We start from the raw sequence: 18,790 nt of genomic DNA, 5'->3' as shown, positions 1-18,790 counted from the left end.
CCCTTCTTTGGGTATTTTCCTCACTGGCCAGTACTCAACTGACTGGACAGAGTTGAGTCCCATGCTGATGTCCAGAGCTTGCTCTCTCTGCAGCTTCGTCCTCTCCAGTACTCTGCCCTGGGAATTCTAGCTACACTGGCCTCACCAAATTGGGTACTCTGTCTCCTCAATTCAGTGAGTCGGCCAGGTCCTCTGGGTTCCATCCTCCCTGCTCTGTAGTCTGGAAAATCTCCAGGCAGTAAGCTAGAACTGTCAGAAGTCTCACCTGTTCATGTCCCTTCTCACAGGGATCCCTGTCTTGTGCTGCCTGTTGTCTGATGTCTGATAGCTATTGTTTCATATATTTTGTCTGTTTCTTTTTTCTTCAGCTAAGACAGCAGAAGAGATGAATTATTGTACACGTGTTACATTCAGCCACAAATGGAAACAGACTTAGTCCTGAAAGTCACAGGTCCAGAGCAAAGGACCAAGGAGGGATGGTTTTGGTGTGATCAAGTCTGGTCTCTCAGAGGTGGTCGTTGTAATCAGATGGTGATGGATGTTCTAGATCCCCTGAATCAAGCTCTAGAAAGTAGGCATGCAGTCCAGCAATTGGTACCAGCATCTCTGGCCTCTGGTTTTCCTTATTTCTGCTCCCGTGGCTCCATGCATGCACATGCTAGCGGTTTACTTGGACCTCTGCCTCATCTTTCTTCTTTTACGCTTCAGCCTGTGCATTCGCTTCTTCCTCCACTTGGCTCTCATGGCACAGAGGTTTCCAAGAAGATGGCGCTAAGGCCGAGAGTTGTCTGTTTTTTAAATAGGAAGAGAAGAAAGTTGAGAGCATTTCCATCTGTTGGCACTTATTTCCTCAGTGAAGAGGAATGTAAGAGCATCTGAAAATTTGGAATTGGGCTGGGATTTGGGAATTTAAGGTAGAGATTTTGAAGAGAAAATGGTGGGAAACAGGAAAGGGAGACAACTCGGGAAAAGTAAACAACTGGTTTTCTGAAAGGTGTTGAACCAAAACAAAAACTTTGAAGTGAAAATTCTTAATTTCTAGCTCAGTGGTTTGCCTAACACCTGACTCCATACAACAGTCCATTTTCTGCTTAAACTGTCCTGTGAACCAAGATTCATTGCCTCATGAGGCTGCTGGGTTGTTTTTTTTTTTTTTTTTTTTTTCTTAAAAAAAATTATTTATTTTAGAGAGTGCACACACACCCATGAGCAAGGTGAGGGGGGAGAGAACCTAGGCTCCCCCACTAACCATGGAGCCTGACATGGGGCTCGATCTCATGACTCTGGGATCATGACCTGAGGTGAAATCAAGAGTCAGACACCCAACCAGCTGAACCACCCAGGCACCCCAAGGCTACTTACTCTTTTTATGAACAGGCTGATGCAGTGGGAATATAGGTGAAAAATATAGAATAGGTTGTAATAAGTACAAAGCGGGTCCCATAGGAATGCATTTATTCATTTGTCAGACATTTATTTAGCACTTAATGTGTGCTGGTTATTGGGCTAGATGTTAGGGAAGCAGAGGTGAAAGAGGTGTAGCCTCTAAGAGCTTCTAGTTCAGATACAGTGACAAGCCCAAAAGTTGTAACAGCACTAGGAATAATAACAGTGCTTGCCTTGAGATCAAGCACAGCTCTTAGCTCTGTATATACCATCCTAGTAGCTCCCCTTTCACATCTCCGACTAGCATCTCCTGAACTGAGTTTACCAACTTCTCTAGTCCCTATTCTCAATGCCCAAGTAAAAAATTAAACCATTTCTGTTAGAGATACCACTTTTCTAGTTTTATCCCCCCTCCCCCAAATGCTAAGAAACCTTTACATTCTTTCTGGTATTGTTTTTGTTTTGACTTTGTTTTCTGAAATTTCTCCTTTTGATCTTTGTAAATTTATTTTATTATTTAGTTTAATTCTGATGCCAAAGGTTGGGATTAGGTTCCCCCCAACCTTTCTGTGTCCACATGGAATCTATACATAGTTCCATCTGTAATGTAATTCTTTACTAGTGGTTAAGAGCCATTCTGGAGCAAGACTGACTGACTTCAGATTCTGGCTTCACTTTAATAACTGTATGATCTTGGGCAAATTTTGTATGTTTTGTGGATCTCATTTCTATTTTTTTTTTTTTAAGATTTTATTTATTCATGAGAGGCAGAGACACAGGCAGAGGGAGAAGTAGGCTCCATGCAGGGAGCCTGATGTGGGACTTAATCTTGGGACTCCAGGATCATGCCCCAAGCCGAAGGCAGACACTTTAACCGCTGAGCCACACAGGCATCCCTCATTTCTTCATTTTTAGAAAGGATCTAGTTGTATAATCTACATCCTGGGATAATCCAAATAATATGCTTTGTCTTTAATCTTCAAAAATCCTATGAGTTCTTTTTTCACAGAAAAATGTGGTAAGGGCAGCCTGGGTGGCTTCGAGGTTTAGCGCCACCTTCGGCCCAGGGCGTGATCCTGGAGTCCCACGTCAGGCTCCCGCTGAGCCACACAGGCATCCCCAATAAATAAAATATTTTTTAAAAAAAGAAAAGAAAGGGATCCCTGGGTGGCGCAGCAGTTTGGCGCCTTCCTTTGGCCCAGGGCACGATCCTGGAGACCCGGGATTGAATCCCATGTCGGGCTCCCGGTGCATGGAGCCTGCTTCTCCCTCTGCCTGTGTCTCTGCCTCTGTCTCTCTCTCTCTGTGACTATCATAAATAAATAAAAAATTAAAAAAAAAAAAAGAAAAGAAAAACGTGGTAAACTTTGACTTGATCCTGTTAAGATATAACTGTGGAAAACTTCAAATACAAAGAATTTAGGAGGGAATTATGTAATTTATTACCATGTTTATGCCAACTAATTTTGAAAATTCTATTTTCTAGTACAAGACAAGGTAGATTTGTAACTTTCATTATTTGGAAAATGGACTAAAAATAGCACATTTGATTTCTGTCCAATAAATGTTATATAAGCAAACATAATTTTCTTTAGTGTGTTTTGTGTGTGTGTGTGTGTGTGTGTGTATGTGAGTCCTTTTGAATTATGGGCTACCATGAATTGCAGTATTATTTACTTAAAAAGTCATGCTAGAAGGAATAACTGAATAACTCTTCCACCTTTTAATTTATTCAAGAAGTTGACCCATGTGACTATATAAAAATAAGGAAATTTGAAGGAAGACAGTAAACTAAAAGTGTTTATATTAGGGGATCCCTGGGTGGTGGCTCAGTGGTTTAGCGCCTGCCTTTGGCCCAGGGCGCAATCCTGGAGTCCCGGGATCAAGTCCCGCGTCGGGCTCCCGGCATGGAGCCTGCTTCTCCCTCTGCCTGGGTCTCTGCCCCGCCCCCCTCTCTCATGAATAAATAAATAAATCTTTTTTAAAAAGTGTTTATATTGGGATCCCTGGGTGGCGCAGCGGTTTGGCGCCTGCCTTTGGCCCAGGGCGCGATCCTGGAGACCCGGGATCGAGTCCCACATCGGGCTCCCGGTGCATGGAGCCTGCTTCTCCCTCTGCCTGTGTCTCTGCCTCTCTCTCTCTCTGTAACTGTCATAAATAAATAAAAAAATTAAAAAAAAGTGTTTATATTATAGGTCAAATGGGGGGTGCCTGGGTGGCTCAGTCCATTAAGCATCTATCTGCCTTCGGCTCAGGTCATGATCCCAGAGTTCTGAGATCTGATCCCAGGGTTCTGAGATGGAGCAGCATCAGGTTCCCTGCTCGGTGGGGAGCCTACTTCTCTCTCTTTCTCTGCCCTTGAGAGTCTTGCGTGCTCTCTTTCTCTCAAATAAATAAAATCTTAAAAAAAAAAAGCCAACTGGTTAATGTCTGTACTATATTAAGAATACACTCTGCAAATAAATGGCCAAAGGGCTAGAAATAGTCCATGAAGGGGGTAGAATATGCGGGAAGCATGTCTTGGTATATTAAAAACATACAAATTGAGAGGCGTCTGGTTAGCTCAGTTGGTAGAGCATGCAACTCTTGATTTGGGGTTGTGAGTTCAAGCCCCATGTTAGGTGCAGAGATTTTTAAGTTTTTTTTTTTTTTTTTTTTTTTAAGACTATTTACTCATGAGAGACAGAGAGAGAGAGAGAGAGAGAGGCAGAGACACAGGCAGAGGGAGAAGCAGGCTCCATGCAAAGAGCCCGATGTGGGACTTGATCCCGGGTCTCCAGGATTACATCCTGGGCTGCAGGCAGCGCTAAACCGCTGCGCCACCGGGGCTGCCCCAGAGATTACTTTAAAATAAAATCTTAAAACATACAAATTGATACAATTTTGATATGTGATTTGCATCCTAGTGAAGTAGCATAAAGGTCAGTGCTGATGAGGTTGAGGTGAAATTATAATTGTTCTTTGCTAGGCATTATAAATAGCTAGGACCTTTTTAGAAAGTTGGATGACAAGGGTGGCTCCTTTGGTTAAGGGTCAGGGGTCCAACTTTTGATCTCAGTCAGGGTCATCATGAGTTCAAGCCCTGCATCGGCTTCATGCTGGGCATGGAGCCTACTTAAAAAAAAAGAAAAGAAAGAAAGTTGGACGATAGTACAAAGCAAGAGCCATGCAGATTTTCATTTCCTGTGGCCTAGTAATACCACTTCCTAGAATTTGTCTGTAGATAAATTCAGCCAGAGCATAAAGAGTATTATTTTGTCAAAAAGATATTAAGTACAAAAAATACATATCAATTGGGGCTTTCTTAGTTAGCAAAAAACATTTAGGTATCTATCACCCCCCCACCTCTCACCACCACTTGTCACAGGCTCCACTGTCACTTTCTCCTTCATAGATGGAGATAATGGAAATTATTCTTATTTTTTCATGAGAGACATTCACAGATTAATTGCACACTCTCCCTCCCCATTCCTTATCTATGTCTGTTTGCTGAAACAGAGAAGTCAGGAAGAGAGGGAACTGTAGTGGAGCAAGAACAATGAGACCACACTTGGCAATGACAGGTTCTGTTTAGAAATGTCAGTTCTGGAACCCACCCTTTCACTTGTTCTATTTTCTCTCCCTCCCTCCCTGCCTCCTTCCCTTTCTCGCCCTTCCACACCCTTGGAATAGTGTAGTCTGGTATATAAGCCATTCTCTTAATGCTTGCAAGGAAAGGAAAGGGATTTGCAAAGAGTAGCAAAGAAAAATCTGTTGACTCCCCAGTAGATAAAAGTGATGTTGCCATTCATTTTAGGAAGCCCATGGTTACTTTAGAAAGAAAATTCCAGTTACCTGTTTTATGACATGCTGGAATTAAGTTACTAAATGCAACATCATTCATACTCAAGGTACAGATATGGGGTGCTATGGTATTTATGAATGCCCGTGGGAAACCAGGTTCTAAGGGTTTAGCATTTTTCTAGGCCTAGCCTACATCTTAACCAGTGTACAGTGCCTACTTCTGTGTCTAAGTTGCGCTTTATAATTTACATAAGCTTTGAAGGACATATCACCATTCATCCTCCCCCCAAAGACATTAGATTATTATATGAGATTCTGAACTGTTGAGAAATTCTTTCATAGCAACAATTAATAAAAAGATACTCATTTGGGTGGCGTGGTCAGTTAAGTATGGAACAATCTGAGTCTGAACTTGGGGATATGAATCATTACAGAAGTTCCATGTTGGAAACTTATGTCACCTTATTTAAAGATTGGATATTACTCCTTAGTGGTTTTATAATCTGTGTATTCAGTGGGAGAAATACTGAGCTCATTTAGACATTAGGAGTGGAAATGTATTTGAAGTCCTGTGGTGAGATGCTTGTGTGGCCAGATTCTGTACATAATCTTGATACTTGCATGTTATGTGAGTGCCAGGACTTCTATCTTTTCTTATTCTTTCCCTGACCTTTATTTATGAAATTAAATGATAGCAGGGGCTTCTGGTTGGTGGTGTTGGTTAAGTGTCTGCCTTTGGCTCAGATCATGATCCCAGGGTCCTGGGATCAAGCCCCCCACATTGGACTCCCTGCACAGCAGGAAGCCTTCTTCCTCTCTCCTGCTTGTGCTCTCTCTCACTGTCTCTGTTGCGGTCTCTGTCTCTCTCTCTCAAGTAAATAAAAATCTTTTTTAAAAATGATAGCAGATGAATGAAATTGGCACTTTATGCTATTCAGAGTTGGCAGAACTTGATAATAAGCAATAATTTATCCTGGATATTTAAAAAGATTTTGAGTAATCTCCACACCTAGTGTGGGCCTTAAACCCACTGCCCCCAAGATCATTAGTTGCACACTCCACCAACTGGGCCAGCCATGCGCCCCTGGATTTTTTTTTATTTTAAGATTTTATTTATTTATTCATGAGAGACACAGAGAGAGAGAGAGACAGAGACAGAGACACAGGCAGAGGGAGAAGCAGGCTCCATGCAGGAAGCCTGATGTGGGACTCGATCCTGGGTCTCCAGGATCAGGCCCTGGGCTGAAGGTGGCGCTAAACTGCTGAGCCACCCGGGCTGCCTTTTTTTTTTTTTTTTTTTTTTTTTTAAATCACAACGCAGATGCAGGTGTTTTCTTTCTGTGAGCGGTCTGTGTCAATCTATAAATCACCTTGTGTGGATTCGGGTGTCCCAGTGACTGAGAGCCAGCTGTTGGGTGTTTTAACTAAACAGCTTGCTCCTAGTTGGCTGTTCAAATCCCAGTGAGAGGTTTTAGCTGCTCCAGGGAATAGAACAGGAATAGAGCATCCAGGGTGAAGATTTTCGCAAGGCCTTTCGTGACCCGGTTTAAATTTGTTGAGACTTTCCTGCTTTGGCTTTTTCCTATAGGTGCCAGAGTTGATCTGCTTCAGATTTGCACAAATGACTCATCTTCCTGTCATATTTCCTTAGACTGCAATGACTTAAGATTATCTTTGGGTTACTGTTAAACATAGTTTCTCTACCGCATGTGTTGGGAGAAATAAATAGTGGTATTCACATTCAAGCCTGTTTCTGCCTGCCTCATCCTCATTGATTCCTATGCTCCATAGAAAACTCTGTTCCTGATAATGGCATTTTAATGATTCATTATTTTCTGTGGGAGGAAGCTTGTGACCTTCTCTTGTCTTTTTTCCTTCCAGAGGAAATCTGGAAAAGTTGTAAGCAAAACATCGTTCCTCTAAGAAAATTCTGGATACCAGAAGTTCTGGATAACAGGTAAAGAATATTTAAACTTGGGTCATTCCGATAATCACCGATAATCTGCAAAAGTAAACTGGGAGAGAGAAGTGTGCTTTGGGTCAGGGATTACAATAGGGAATTTTTTTTTTTTTTTTTTTTTTTTTTTTTTTTTATGATAGTCACACAGAGAGAGAGAGAGAGAGGCAGAAACATAGGCAGAGGGAGAAGCAGGCTCCATGCACCGGGAGCCTGACGTGGGATTCGATCCTGGGTCTCCAGGATTGCGCCCTGGGCCAAAGGCAGGCGCTAAATTGCTGCGCCACCCAGGGATCCCTACATTAGGGATTTTATATATATATATCACCTCATTTAAATGATTTTTAGCAGGATTCTGGGCATAGATCTAAGAGTCTCAGATTCTGAGAATCTGAATCCTTCAAAATGCTGTTTTAAATGGATTTGCCTATTGATTGGATTTAATGTCCTCACAGTTTAGTTTGGAAACATTTTTAATATCTGCCATAAAGTACAGCAATACACAGGATCCTAGAATCTCCTATGCTGTGCAGCCCAGCTAGGGAGTGTCTATTTCCTTTCTTTTTTTTTTTCTTTGATCATTGCCAGTTATTTGTAGCTGTATCATCTTAATTCTTTTTAATACTTTGTCACCGAGTCCAAAATTTAAATTTCCTAATACAGCGTCTCTTCACACTGGAGTCTGCCCACGGCCCATGTGTCCCCATTGTGTTCTCAGTGCTAGTCACCATGAGTGGACAGAATAAGCCTTACTATACTCTGTTCTGTTTTTTTTTTTATCTGTATCTCACAAAGAAGTCTTATGAAATAATAGTATACATAAAGAATCCAGTATGCTGGGTCTGAGAAATACATCTCAGATGATAGCTACAATTTTACCTTTGGGACCAGGGAAGACATGAAAGCTGACCAGACATCCTAGGATGCTGCAGGCCCAAACAAGTGCTCCATAGACTGAGGTAAAGTGTCCTACCTGACATAGGAGAGACTGAGATGCTCTTTCTTTTGTCATTCTAACATGAGCCTTGAAGTTAGATTTCAGGTATTCAGAAGAGTAGTTCCTAGAGGTATCATCAAAAAGTTAAGTTATTCAGATTTTCCTTTGGCATTTTCCCATTTTTATCAGGGCAAACCAATTCGGTCACCATGAGTTGGAGCTTCCTGACTCGCCTGCTAGAGGAGATCCACAACCATTCCACATTTGTGGGGAAGATCTGGCTCACTGTATTGATTGTCTTTCGGATTGTCCTTACAGCTGTAGGAGGGGAGTCCATCTATTACGATGAGCAAAGCAAATTTGTATGTAACACAGAGCAGCCAGGCTGTGAAAATGTCTGCTATGATGCTTTTGCACCCCTCTCCCACGTGCGCTTCTGGGTATTCCAGATCATCCTGGTGGCAACCCCCTCAGTGATGTACCTGGGCTATGCCATTCATAAGATTGCCAAAATGGAGCATGGAGAAGCAGACAAGAAGGCAGCTCGGAGCAAACCGTATGCAATGCGTTGGAAACAGCACCGGGCTCTTGAAGAAACAGAAGAGGACCATGAAGAGGATCCCATGATGTATCCAGAAATGGAATTGGAAAGTGAAAAAGAAAATAAGGAGCAGAACCAACCTAAACCCAAGCATGATGGCCGACGGCGGATTCGGGAGGATGGGCTTATGAAAATCTACGTGCTGCAGTTGCTTGCAAGGACCGTATTTGAGGTGGGTTTTCTGATAGGGCAGTATTTTCTGTATGGCTTCCAAGTCCACCCATTTTATGTGTGCAGCAGACTTCCTTGCCCTCATAAAATAGACTGCTTTATTTCTAGACCTACTGAAAAGACCATCTTCCTTCTAATAATGTATGGTGTTACAGGCCTTTGCCTGTTGCTTAACATTTGGGAAATGCTTCATTTAGGGTTTGGGACAATTCGAGACTCACTAAACAGTAAAAGGAGGGAACTGGAAGATCCGGGTGCTTATAATTATCCTTTCACTTGGAATACACCATCTGCTCCCCCTGGCTATAACATTGCCGTCAAACCAGATCAGATCCAGTACACCGAACTGTCCAATGCTAAGATTGCCTACAAGCAAAACAAGGCCAACATCGCCCAGGAACAACAGTATGGCAGCCACGAGGAGAACCTCCCCGCTGACCTGGAGACTCTGCAGCGGGAGATTAAAATGGCTCAGGAACGCTTGGATCTAGCAATCCAGGCCTACAGTCACCAAAACAACCCCCACGGACCCCGGGAAAAAAAAGCCAAAGTGGGGTCCAAAGCTGGGTCCAACAAGAGCAGTGCTAGTAGCAAATCAGGAGATGGGAAGACCTCCGTCTGGATTTAGTCTTGGCTGGGCTTAAAACTTGTGCTTTTCATAGTTTATGGTAAGCAGCGGCTCACTGAATAATGACTTCCATTGAGTAAACATTTGGCTCTGGTTATCTTCAGAGATGCTGTTGGCTCATGATCCAAGCTCAGGGGACTCTGAAAGCGGGGCTGGGACAAGGGGGAAGAAAAGGGGAAAACACAGTGTTCCTGGGCACATATTCCAGCAATAATACCGTTATGGAACTCTACATTTGTGTCTTCCAGATCTGGAAAAGAACAGATATATTTAAATCATTCTTGTTGAAAAGTTTTTGTATGTACAGTATTATGGTACTTTTTTTAGTATGAGAATTTTTTTTGTATTTGTATATTGGACCACTGTAGTTATACTTTTATATTAAAGGAAAAAAATCCTTAAGGTAATGCCTATCAGGCTAGTGTTATTACTTTTGTTCAGCAAATTCTACCCTGGGTTTAAAGTTTTAATAGATGCCACACCTAATAAAAGTGCCTCTTGTGTTGCAGAGAAGATTTCAGATATGTAAGGAGCCAGAGGAGGAAGCATCAATTTTCAGTCTTGGAAAGAAAATCCACAGTAGGAGGAGGTTGAGATCTTTTCTCCTTTACTTAAGCAATCTTTGACTCTCATTCATGAACCCAGACTTGAATCCAGTCTTTAAAAATCTGTTTGTGTTTGCAAAGGATAGAAATGATTCACTGCAAGATTCCTTTAATTATCAAGTGTTACCCGTATATGCCTTGTTGGTGTGTATATAATCTAAGTTCTTTATAAAGGCTGATACACAAAGATATCCCCAGTCTGATAGCAGTGCAGAGACCCTGACCAGAGTTGTGACTAACATTTCTCTATTGCAAAGCAAAGCCACTCCTGGAAAATGAACCCCACTACACTGTTTAGTTGTGGCCCTACTTGATTTGCCTTAAATCTCTATCCTGAAACTTGCCTCCCGGGTTTCTTAAGAAACCAGTGATATTTTCTTTATATGTTAATATTAGAGATAAAAAAAATTCCCTTATAGGCTAAGAATACTCAAAGCTACTTGCACTGCATATGACAGAAAGCCTAAGTCCGAATTCCTAATTTTTGTAATTTACTGTGAAGCTTTTATCATTTCTGTACTTCTGCCTATGTAGATTTTTGTGTGGAAACCAGTCAGAACGAGGATTCTACCTGTAAATAGACCTAAAGAGAATTTCAGTATTTATTCCCTATAGGCATATATTTTTGTTAATGGCTAGCATTAGTGTTCACATAACACCCATAATTTGCAGTATTTTATTGATGTTTTTGGTCCTATTTTATGTTGGAGAGCTTTGCTCTCACATCATGTTCACATCATTTATCTCAGAGTTTATGAGCATCTGAGTAAGAGCTTGATAAAGATTTATAGGAAGGGGCCTTTTTTTCCCAGAAAGCATTTTTGTTTGAGTGTCTCACTCTTTTCTAAGAGAAGACAAGCCACCTCTGACTTTGAAATTCTAAAAGTATTATTTTTTTTATGTCTTAATTTTAGAATGTCAATTCTTTATTATTTAGGAGAATCCTGCAGCACCTTTGGGTATTTCTTTTTCATTTCTTTCTTTCTTTGTTCTACTCAATAGAAAATTTAAGCTTATTTTCTAACCATGCATTAAACCTTATTTTGCTTTGCTTTTTTTTCTTAAATTTATAAATTTTAGCCTAGAGAAGCTCCTTAGAATCTCTAAACATCTTAAGTGGGAAGTAAACTCAGGTAAGACCAAAGGGGAAATTTCAGAGAATGAGACACGTGTTGTGTCCTGGAGGATTAGTAGACGTGCAGAGTGTCCTTCATACCACATGCTTTATAAGGAAATTCAACTGATTCTTCTTAGAAAACAAGATTTTATTTTATTTATTTATTTTCTTTAGAAAACAAGATTTTAACATTGAACCTTAGCTTAGCTTAGCTTTGTATGACACTAGAGCTTCAAGGAGATTTCTTAATCAAAGAACAGAAAATACACATACACTCGAGTCCATCTGCGCAGAGCCTGAAAGAAAGCAGAGCGGCTTCACCAGCACTGTTGGGAAGGTTGAGGACCGATAGGGAGCCGAGCCAAAATGCCCGGCAGAGACACAGTGTCAGGAGTGGGAACTCGTTCCCACAAGGAGTGCCCAAGACCTCTCTTCTCAGCTTGAGAATGCTACATTGTGTCTGGATCATTTCTTTAACATCTTAAAGTATATGGAAAGATACTTTCAGTCACTTCACATGTGCACACACTTTAAAAATCTATTTTTATTCTCTCACGGAAGTTTTAATTATGACATGGAGTTCCCAAGTCTCACTGCTTTCTTGGTATATTTCCTTCAGCCTTTGCACGTGGGAATTTGCCAAAGCCATTTTCCCGTAATGGCATGTCGAGGACCTCCATTAGGAAGATGGCCCTACCTGTGTCTAGCTTAGCCCATTAGTTGGGTCTACATTGAATCTAAAAATACCGTTCTGGTTATTCTGGAACTTTCAGGTATTAGTATAAAAAGCCTGTCAGCAGGGGTTGATAAAATCAACCTCTTTTTTTTTCCCCTATCAAAATCCTGTTCCTCTGAACTGCCATTGAAAACGGCCTTTGTCGCATGACATATACTTTCTAAATAATTGAGTGCTTAGTCCTTCATATACTGGAACCAGGGTATAGTTGACAAGTTTATATTTCTTAAATGTTTTTTTTTTTTTTTTTAATTTTTTTTTTCTATTTTCATTTATTTATGATAGAGAGAGAGGCAGAGACATAGGCAGAGGGAGAAGCAGGCTCCATGCACCGGGATGCCCGATGTGGGATTCGATCCCAGATCTCCAGGATCGCGCCCTGGGCCAAAGGCAAGCGCCAAACCACTGCGCCACCCAGGGATCCCTATATTTCTTAATATACTATTGGATTTACTCAGATGTAGTGTGTCTTTTGCTCATCATCTGTATTAAAATCTATTATTCAGAAAACACTTATAAAACAGGCTTTTTTCTTAGTTCAAATTGGAAGGGAGAATTAGATAACATTTTCCCCTAAAGAAATGTTAATGTTCACTTTGTGGCTTTGTTTTTGCTTTATGACTTCATTTTTCCTGCCTCTATATTTGCTTATTTAAAACCACAAGAGTGTTATCTCATTCGAGGTAATTTTTCTGGGGATTTTCCTTGACTAATGTCTATAGAATTACTTTTGATAAAAATGAACTTTGCCATCTAAAATGTTTTTCACAGCCCCAACAATTCTCATACATGTCTTTCAGAAAGGCACCTATGTCTTAAAAGAGGAAAAAAAGTCCTCATTCTATACCTTAACTCTTGTCATTTTTTTCATGGTGTGAAATTAGGCAGTTCAGTTGATTTTTTTTTTTTTTTTTTTTTCCCAAGCTTCAGGAGCTACTTACTTCTCCTAAATGTTAAGTAGTTAGATCCTCTGGTGAAAGGTATTAAAAAACCAACTATTGGTCATTTGTCTGAACTTGGAGCTTCAAGAAAAAAATAGTTGACAGAACTACATGATGGTAGTTCAGACATCCTTCAGTGCTCTTGAGCACAGGAATCAGTGATGGCTTAAAACACTTGCTTTAAGCAGTTCCTACCAAGAATGGATTTAAATGTTATTCCCATTAGTCATATCAATGCTTTACCCTTTTGGCTTATAAATATCCATGCTTTATTCCTTCTGTCTCATTTAAGAGGCAGTACACCTCTAAAAATAACATTTATAGTTTATGATAAATTTTTGGCCTGCTAGCTTTCAATAAAAGGCAAGTTGTTATACTTGAACCTATTTCAAGAAATGCCTTTTTATAAAGGAATGGCCTTTCCCAACTGAAGAAAAGTACCCAAAGTCAAAGATACACAGCTGCTGGTCATTTTGATTGAAGATTCCTGGTATTAGATTAATTGTATCTTTATAATATCATGTAATCTCATGAAGAGCCTTACAACCTGAAAATAAGAAAGCCCTGGTGCCTATACAGTGCAGAGTTGGGAAATAAAATTTCGACTCCTCTATATCCTAAATTTGTAATAGTTTATAGTCACCATCAGATGTTAGAATCATTAGGTTGAATTGCATACTTGTTACTCATTCTGGCCACACATCGTGGAGAGATTAAAAGATTTTATTTGTCCCTAATGGAGTAATGTTGTTTTTAATAATGATGTTAAGTGATTTTGGTTTGTGCACATTCCACCTTAATAATCATACTTTCCAAAGAGGCAATCCATGAGTATTTCAAAGTCCAGGAGTCCAAACAAAGGAAAATCTTAATTCCCATGCAGAATCTCTACAGAAATAAAAGGAGTAAGTGTTACGTATTTCAGGGTTGGCTTGTTGAACCAGCAAAGCATTTGACTCTATGCTTCTAAGATTGGAAATGTTTTTATTATATTCTCAATTGTGTTTTCTTAAATAAAGCTCTTAGAGAAGTCTACCTCAGGCACTAAGTACAAGATATGGTTAGCATACTGATACTGAAAAACTTAGCTAGGACTTCTAGTTTTTTAAGATAATTTAAATGTAAAATTTAACTGTTAACCAGCAATCTAATGTCATGTGGTGTGCAGTCTGGATGTTGTATGAACAGCTAAGGAATTATCCGTTCTAGTGCCAAAGACCACTCATTGCTAATTTTGTTCTGTACATTAATGTAAAAATTTAATAATGGGGACAGACTCTGCTTGGGGCTTTTTCTCAGGAAGACTGGTCAGTTCCCAATGTTTTGTCGGTTCCAAATACAGTTTAGAAGATTCGTTCATGGTCTGTGCATATTTTCCCAAACTTGAAAACTCAGCTGCCAGTGTCATATTGAGGATTTTATCCCATTCTTTGTGTAAAATAGTACCCGAGAGCTTAATGGTTTGTACAGAAAACCTGATATGAAAACCTCTTCTAGTACTTTCACCTGTAAATTGATCTCAGTGGGAATGCACAAGCAGGAAATTTTCCAAGTAGATGTTTGGGCTCAAAACATGCCCTTTTTTTCATAGCTGAGTTACAACCCCTGGGAGTGCTGGGGCTGCCTGGATGGGCATATTTCTGGCATCATCATCTGGGAAGAGTATGTGGCCTTGTGTGGGAGGAGTGGGGAAGCTGAAGTCTAAGTGTAGTCACTGGGATCCTACCCTGTCTAAGGCTCCCTTTGGTTCTCAGGGCCTTTTCAACAAGAGGAGTGCCTTCTGGGAGGTAAGTGTAGAAAAGGGTAGTATCTATTGTACAAATACCCTCTTTCCCCCCAGACGCAGAAGGCTGGCTGGTAGGTCATGCACAGAGTGCACCCTCAGCACCACAGATTGTAAACTGGTCAGCCAGCCATATTTGGTAATGAACTTGTGAGCTGTTCAAAAGCTGTCAGAGCAGTAAAGGCACTCTGCTCCTTTTGAAAGTGGATTCTTGGGCAGATTTGCCATCAGAACAGAACTAATACCTGGAAGAGGTATTGTCATCAAAGTTAAAATCTTTGCTACATGGAGTTTAAAACTTTCTAAGGCTTTTATGAATCTTAATATACAATATTTTTAGGGTTTTCTCTCCTTGAGTTCACATTGGAAGCATGTTCCCCAGGGGCATGAAGAATATGGAGGTTGAGGCAGAGCTGAGAACAGACGCCAGGTCTGCACAGTGGCTCAATACAGCACCCTTAGCCCTTTTCCTGGGGGGGGGTGTGCAGCAGCTGCTAGTAGGCTTTCTCATCAGGGCAGATAGGTGTGTGGCTCTTTGCTGGGTGGACCTTGCTGTATCTATAGCATTTTTTCCAAATATAACCGTTGAGTTGCCTATGGAGGAAGTAACAGGAATGCCTATTAAAATGTAGGTTCCAGGACGCCTGGGTGGCTCAGTGGTTGAGTGTCTGCCTTCACTCAGGGCATGATCCTGGGGTCCTGAGATCGAGTCCCACCTCAGGCTCCCCACAGAGAGCCTGCTTCTCCTTTTGCCTCTCTCTGTGTCTTTCATGAACAAATAAATACAAATCTTTTTATTTTTATTTAAAGATTTTAGTTGTTCATGAGAGGCAGAGACACAGGCAGAGGGAGGAGCTCCATGCAGAGAGCCCAATGTGGGACTCGATCCTGGGAGCCCTGAGCCAAAGGCAGAGGCCCAACCGCTGAGCAACCCAGGCATCCCACAAATTTTTTTTTAAGACTTTATTTATTCATGAGAGACACACAGAAAGAGAGAGGCAGAGACACAGGCAGAGGGAGAAGTAGGCTCCATGCAGGGAGCCCAACGTGGGACTTGATCCTGGATCTCCAGGATCATGCCCTGGGCTGAAGTCGACGCTAAACCGCTGAGCCACCTGAGCTGCCCCCCACAAATCTCTTTTAAATAAATGTAGGCTTTTTGGGCACCTGGGTGGCTCAGTCGGTTAAGTGTCTGCTTTGGCTCAGATCATGATCTCAGGGTCCTAGGATTGGGCACCCTGCTTGTGCTCTCTCCCCTCTCTCTCAAGTAAATAAAAAATCTTTTTTTTTTTTTTTAAATACCGATTCCTCAGATGCATCTCAGGCCTACATAGTCAGAACTAAGTTCTCTAGATGATTATTTAAAATCTTTTTTTTTTTAAGATTTTATTTATTCACTTGAGAGAGAATGTGAGCGAGAGTGCACAAGCTGGGGAAGAGGGAAAGGGAGAAGCATCTTCCCTGCTGAGCAGAGGGAGCTGATGCTCTCAGGACCCTGGGATCATGACCTGAGCTGAAGGCAGACACTTAACCAACTCAGCCACCCAGACACCCCTAAAAATCTTTTGCTAAGGCATAATTTACATGTAGTAAAATTCACCCTATTTACTTAGCATATAATACATAGTTACAAATGCATACAGTTGAGTAACCACCACTAGAAGGTGAATACATGCATCAGGCAACAATTCTGTATCACAATCACCACCTACACTGATTTTTGAGAACCACTTATCTTAGGGAAAAGAAAAACTTGAAGTGTGTGCCTGCCAGGGTGAAAGGGGAAGGGATTATTTCCAAGGAGGTTTAGACCTGGCATAGCACATGTCTTCTCAGCCAGCCCAGAATGATGGCACCCTGGAGTGGAGGACTAAAGGGCTGGACCGAATAATCCATAAGTGATTTGCAGGGGGTAGGTGCTGGGTAGCATGTAGTCCTGGACTCTGTGTTGTATAACTTTGTAAAACATCCAATGGTGGGCAGCCCCGATGGCCCAGTGGTTTGGCACCGCCTTCAGTCCAGGGTGTGATCCTGGTGACCCGGGATCGAGTCCCACGTCGGGCTCCCTGCATGGAGCCTGCTTCTCCCTCTGCCTGTGTCTCTGCCTCTCTCTCTCTCTCTCTCTCCCTCCCTCCTCTGTGTGTGGTGTCTGTCATGACTAAATAAATAAAATCTTTAAAAAAAAATCCAATGGATTCAGGGCTTCCACTTTATGGCTATGACTAGTCCCATGCAAAGAGAACCACCTTCTATGTCAATGAGTTAGCATTGTTACTTAGAAATTTCTCCACCCTATGTTGAATGACATCTTTGAGGACATTAGAAACGGGAAATGAATAGTGGAAAACAAGAAAAAGATGACATGGTGACAAGAATTAGCTGTCTGTTGGTTTTCTCCTGCCCTCTCAATCCTGAGGAAATGGCACAGCATTTCCTTGCCCTGTCCTTGACACGCTAGGCCTATTTTCAACTAGATTCGGGGATTGTGAGAGAAAACCCAAGGAAGCCCACTGCCAGTGCCTGGAGGAAAAGCTGACCGGATTCCCTCTTTACCCTCGGCCAAACCTTCCACAAGTATCCTTGTCTGCTCTGCTCTCCAGGGCCATCACAGAGGGCATGGCTGGCTGACAGCCTTAAACCCCAGGCAAGGCAGAGCCAAGCAACTGTTCATAACTGATTTCCCTGCACAGCCAGTGACCTGAATGGGACCTGACCATGGGGAAAAATGATACAGAACTAGATCGCTTTTTTTTTTAATTTTATTTTTAGTTTGTGTAGTCCTGTGAAAGTGAAATTTTATCTTTGCACTGGAACATTGAAAAGCACTGACAGGGAGCCCCTTTGGCCTGGCCCATTTTTCTGAAAGCATGTTGCAGCTGTGGCTTGTGCCCAGCAGGCAGAGGCTGATGTTCGATCCTGTACCCAGGTGCTGTTGACAGCAGTGACAGGCTACAGCCTCTGCAGAATGGTCTGCACGAGGATCTGGGCTCCCCAGATGCTCTTAGAGTCAAAAGCCCTGGAAATAGGATTAGTGCAGGTTGTCAGTGGATTGTTTACTTCATGTTCTGATGGGGAAATGATTGTGGACAAAGGTCTGCCTAGTTTGGCCCCCTCTCAGACCAGCTTGTGATTATGCTGTTTCATTCCAGTGGTCTGCTTCTGGGGACTTGTTGGCCTAGAAGAGACAGTGTGGGGTGGGGACTGCTTTTCGTTTTATTTATCTCATTGCCCTTAGGCAGTGAGTGGCCACTCAAGCCAGCTCTTCTGAGTAGTCTCTAGGATCCTAGGAAAGGGAAAGGCTGAGCATGGGGTGTGGGGGTTCTTGTGAGGTCAGGAGGAATGTGACATACCAGAGCACAACCAGGGACTGCCAGAGAAGGCTGTGAACAGATTGACATAGGTTGGCCTGGAATACATGCGCTGGGCAGGAACCTATTACCTTTGATTTAAGTTGTCAGATAAAATACAAGACGCCTGCTTGAATTTGAAGTTCAAATCAACAGTGAATCATTTATTATATATTGCATCTTATATATGGAAAATATGTACAAAATTATCATTTATCCAAAATTCAAATGTGACTGAGGGTCCTATGTTATTTGCTAAAACTAGCAACCCCATCTTGATTGAAGTCAAACATGGGTTCTGAGGCCTGGTAACAGGATGGAAAAGGCTTTAGTCAACTATCAGAAAAACCACCAGCATAAACTGCCAAGTCTGAGCCACTTCGTGCAGAAAGGTAAGAAATCATGCTACCAGTGCGGAAGGCATTTTGGTGTTCCCTGTTTATAGCAATTCTCTGTTTAATGCAAACCATTTTTTGGTTCTATGATTTTATCAGTAGCAATTTAATAGCCATATCAACCCAAATTCAGCCAGCAGCCAGCCTACTTTTTTAAAAACTCATTTGTTGGGGCGCCTGGCTGGCTCAGTCAGAGCTTGCAACTCTTGATCTCGGGGTTGTATTTTTCTTTTTTTTTTATTTTATTTATTTATTCATGAAAGACACAGAAAGAGAGGCAGAGACACAGGCAGAGGGAGGAGAAGCAGGCTCCATGCAAGGAGCCTGATCTGGGACTCAATCCCAGGACCCCAGGATCACGCCCTGAGCCAAAGGCATACGCTCAACTGCTGAGCCACCCAGG

At 41.8% G+C, this 18,790-nt stretch overlaps 1 protein-coding gene across 3 annotated transcripts in view; it reads left to right on the top strand.

Annotated features, from left to right (window-relative positions):
• The window catches only part of GJC1 (gap junction protein gamma 1), a 45,533-nt gene extending 35,659 nt beyond the window's left edge, over positions 1 to 9,874 (top strand). For all 3 annotated transcript variants that reach the window (XM_077853546.1, XM_077853543.1, XM_077853544.1), the window contains exons 2-3: positions 7,051 to 7,126; positions 8,253 to 9,874. In XM_077853546.1, the coding sequence (XP_077709672.1) occupies positions 8,273 to 9,463 (1,191 nt within the window). In that variant the 5' untranslated portion in view covers positions 7,051 to 7,126; positions 8,253 to 8,272 and the 3' untranslated portion in view covers positions 9,464 to 9,874. The remainder of the gene's footprint in view (positions 1 to 7,050; positions 7,127 to 8,252) is intronic.
• Positions 9,875 to 18,790: the final 8,916 nt, after the last annotated feature.

This window comes from Canis aureus, chromosome 16 (assembly GCF_053574225.1).
Source record: "Canis aureus isolate CA01 chromosome 16, VMU_Caureus_v.1.0, whole genome shotgun sequence".
NCBI classification, from domain to species: domain Eukaryota; kingdom Metazoa; phylum Chordata; class Mammalia; order Carnivora; family Canidae; genus Canis; species Canis aureus.
Note: the sequence above shows the minus strand (reverse complement) of the source record. Positions and strands in the feature narration are given on the sequence as shown.